We start from the raw sequence: 2,500 nt of genomic DNA, 5'->3' as shown, positions 1-2,500 counted from the left end.
ATATATACATATGTATGTACGTACGTTTGTACAAGTGTATATGTATGTATGCCTATGTGAATGTATATTTATGACAGTTCATAGAACTAGTGATTGTTGTCAAAGTAAATGAACAATGTTTTCCTTAGACACTATGGATAATTTGTCTATCGAATATAATAATGACAATAATATAATATATCATATATAAAATTTCGAATTCAATTTGCCTGGCAGCAGAAAAACATCAACAAGTAGGTATACTGTTATCATATCTTTAATAATTTCATACTGATTTAGATATATAACATTATAATGATAAGTTAAACATGTATAACACGTACTAACCATTTTCCTATCGATTGCACTCTTTTCTAGGGTATTAGGAACTCTTTCGTGTTAAAATGTATGACAGATTTCGTAAGTTGGAAACAATATTGCAGAAAAGCGACTGTTTTTTTTCCAATTTGTTGCCCACATCGATATCTTAATTACATGACGAACAACACAAGAAAACATCAATTTCATAACCCACATTTACACACAGTGTCAAATCTACATTGAGAATCCACAGATATCCTGCCACGATAAGTCCATCAGTCACACTCCCACAGGAATAATAATCGTACGCTAGTCCCGATGTCTTCGTGTTGTTCATGGGTTTTTAAGGATTCAGTCGTCTTTCCATGGCTACCTGGTTATCTCGCCAACGCTGCGACTAGTGTGGAAAGTGATGTGAGCCTTCAACGTTACGGTTTGGAGGAGAACTACGTATTCGATCCGTCAATAAAATCATTTGAGAAACACCGAAATCGTAACCAAGTTTGTGTGAAGGATGTCACCTTCTCGTGAGCTCTTGTTGTGTGGGGAAATTCCAACGACGCGGAACGCTTTCACGCTGAAACATACAATAAAACATATCCACACATATTGTATTTATAATGATATTATAAGACAGAACAAATCCATCCCAGTGATACATCCATTTGATATTCAGTCTGATATCGTATGTCCATGATGAACATGCGAAATTATGCGGATCATCTGAATATGCGGTTTCAAGTCGCACTCCGAGATATCACTCCGGCAGTCTCGATGGTAGTTCGTCTTCGCCGAAGGAGCTGCCAGCGGATGCGGCGCCCGGTGGAGACGGCGCTTGCAACACTGGCGGTGCGGGAAGTTGCCTCTCTCGAGACCCTCCGGCGAGGATGCAGGCACACAGCAGCACGCTCCTGGCGAGGAATGCTGACGCACTGCAATTCCCGGCGACGCACTCTGCAGCACCTTGGCAGTTGAGAATGTCTGCCTGTCACAGCACCTGCTGACGAAGAAGCTGCCGTCCTACAGTGGTTGGGCGACGCGGACCACGGACATTCTACGCTGTTACACTGCCCTCGCGGCGGAGGAGACGGGCACGACCCTCCGCCTACTGACGGAGGACACAGCCCTCGGTCGCGCCCAGAAGCGGCAGCCGTTCCCCCCGACGCAGGCGAGGCATCTGGCTGTAGACAACACCTGGCGAGCTCAGGCGGCGCCTTACAACCTAGTGTGGAAGACCCTTGGGAATGTGAGGGCGTCGAGGAGCAGGCCGAGCAGGAACAGCGCCAGCGTCTGAGGTAGAATCCGAGGGCCGTCCGAGGAGGCGCTCTTCACTCCCAGCTGCACTGGGGTCTTGCCCCCGACCTTCGGGCCCTTCGAGGCGCCGGACTCCGTTGTCTCTGCGGGAGGAGGGATCGTCAAGTCGTGCTCTAAATAAGTGGCTCAGAGCACACGATACGCAGAGGGAGGGGGAGGACTATGAGGACAGAGTGAGGGAGGAGGGTCAGGGCTGTCGTCTGAGCAACCATAACACCTTCACAAGCATAACAATAAACAAATACCTCTATCAACTACTTGTGCATCTAACACATGTATACAAATCAAATGATAAAAAATGGTGTGTGTGTGTGTGTGTGTGTGTGTGTGTGTGTGTGTGTGTGTGTGTGTTTGTTTGTGTGTGTGCGCGTGGGTACGTACGCGCGCGCGTTCTTTCATGTACGTGTGTGTAGTCGTGCGTGTTTGAAATGGTAATATGCGTATATGTATGTTTCGAAAGTTCCCCCAACAGTAATTACTTTAATGAAACACATCCGTAAAAGTTACAGAACCTAGAACAAAAGACTTCAGGATACACATAAAAAAGAAGAACAAAATATACGTATATACATATAATACTATCAACATTACAAAACATTACCTTATTCGTCTAAAACCGTTAACAAATCTAACTATTGTTCTATTCATCTAGCGCCACATATAGTTACCATCGTCACATCTTATAAAAGAACAAAAACAGTCAAAATAATAATAGTCTCAACACGGATTACCAACAATGGAGCTTAAAGTAATGATTATCACCGACCATTGAGCGCTAACGACCATTAAGCACGTGGTCGCCCAAAATTATCATCATTATCATAATTACTGTTATACATTATTGTCATTATATTCATAATAATTATTATTGTTTTTACCATCATTC

The 2,500-nt window shown here is 43.9% G+C and overlaps 1 protein-coding gene across 1 annotated transcript in view; it reads right to left on the bottom strand.

The window, feature by feature from the left end:
- Window positions 1–240: 240 nt before the first annotated feature.
- The window catches only part of LOC125024973, a 60,393-nt gene continuing 58,133 nt past the window's right edge, over window positions 241–2,500 (bottom strand). Inside the window, exon 8 of the mRNA XM_047612780.1 lies at window positions 241–1,697. Within this exon, the coding sequence (XP_047468736.1) occupies window positions 1,516–1,697 (182 nt within the window). The 3' untranslated portion in view covers window positions 241–1,515. The remainder of the gene's footprint in view (window positions 1,698–2,500) is intronic.

Source organism: Penaeus chinensis, chromosome 4 (assembly GCF_019202785.1).
Source record: "Penaeus chinensis breed Huanghai No. 1 chromosome 4, ASM1920278v2, whole genome shotgun sequence".
NCBI lineage: Eukaryota > Metazoa > Arthropoda > Malacostraca > Decapoda > Penaeidae > Penaeus > Penaeus chinensis.
This window is presented reverse-complemented; position numbering and strand designations above follow the sequence as displayed.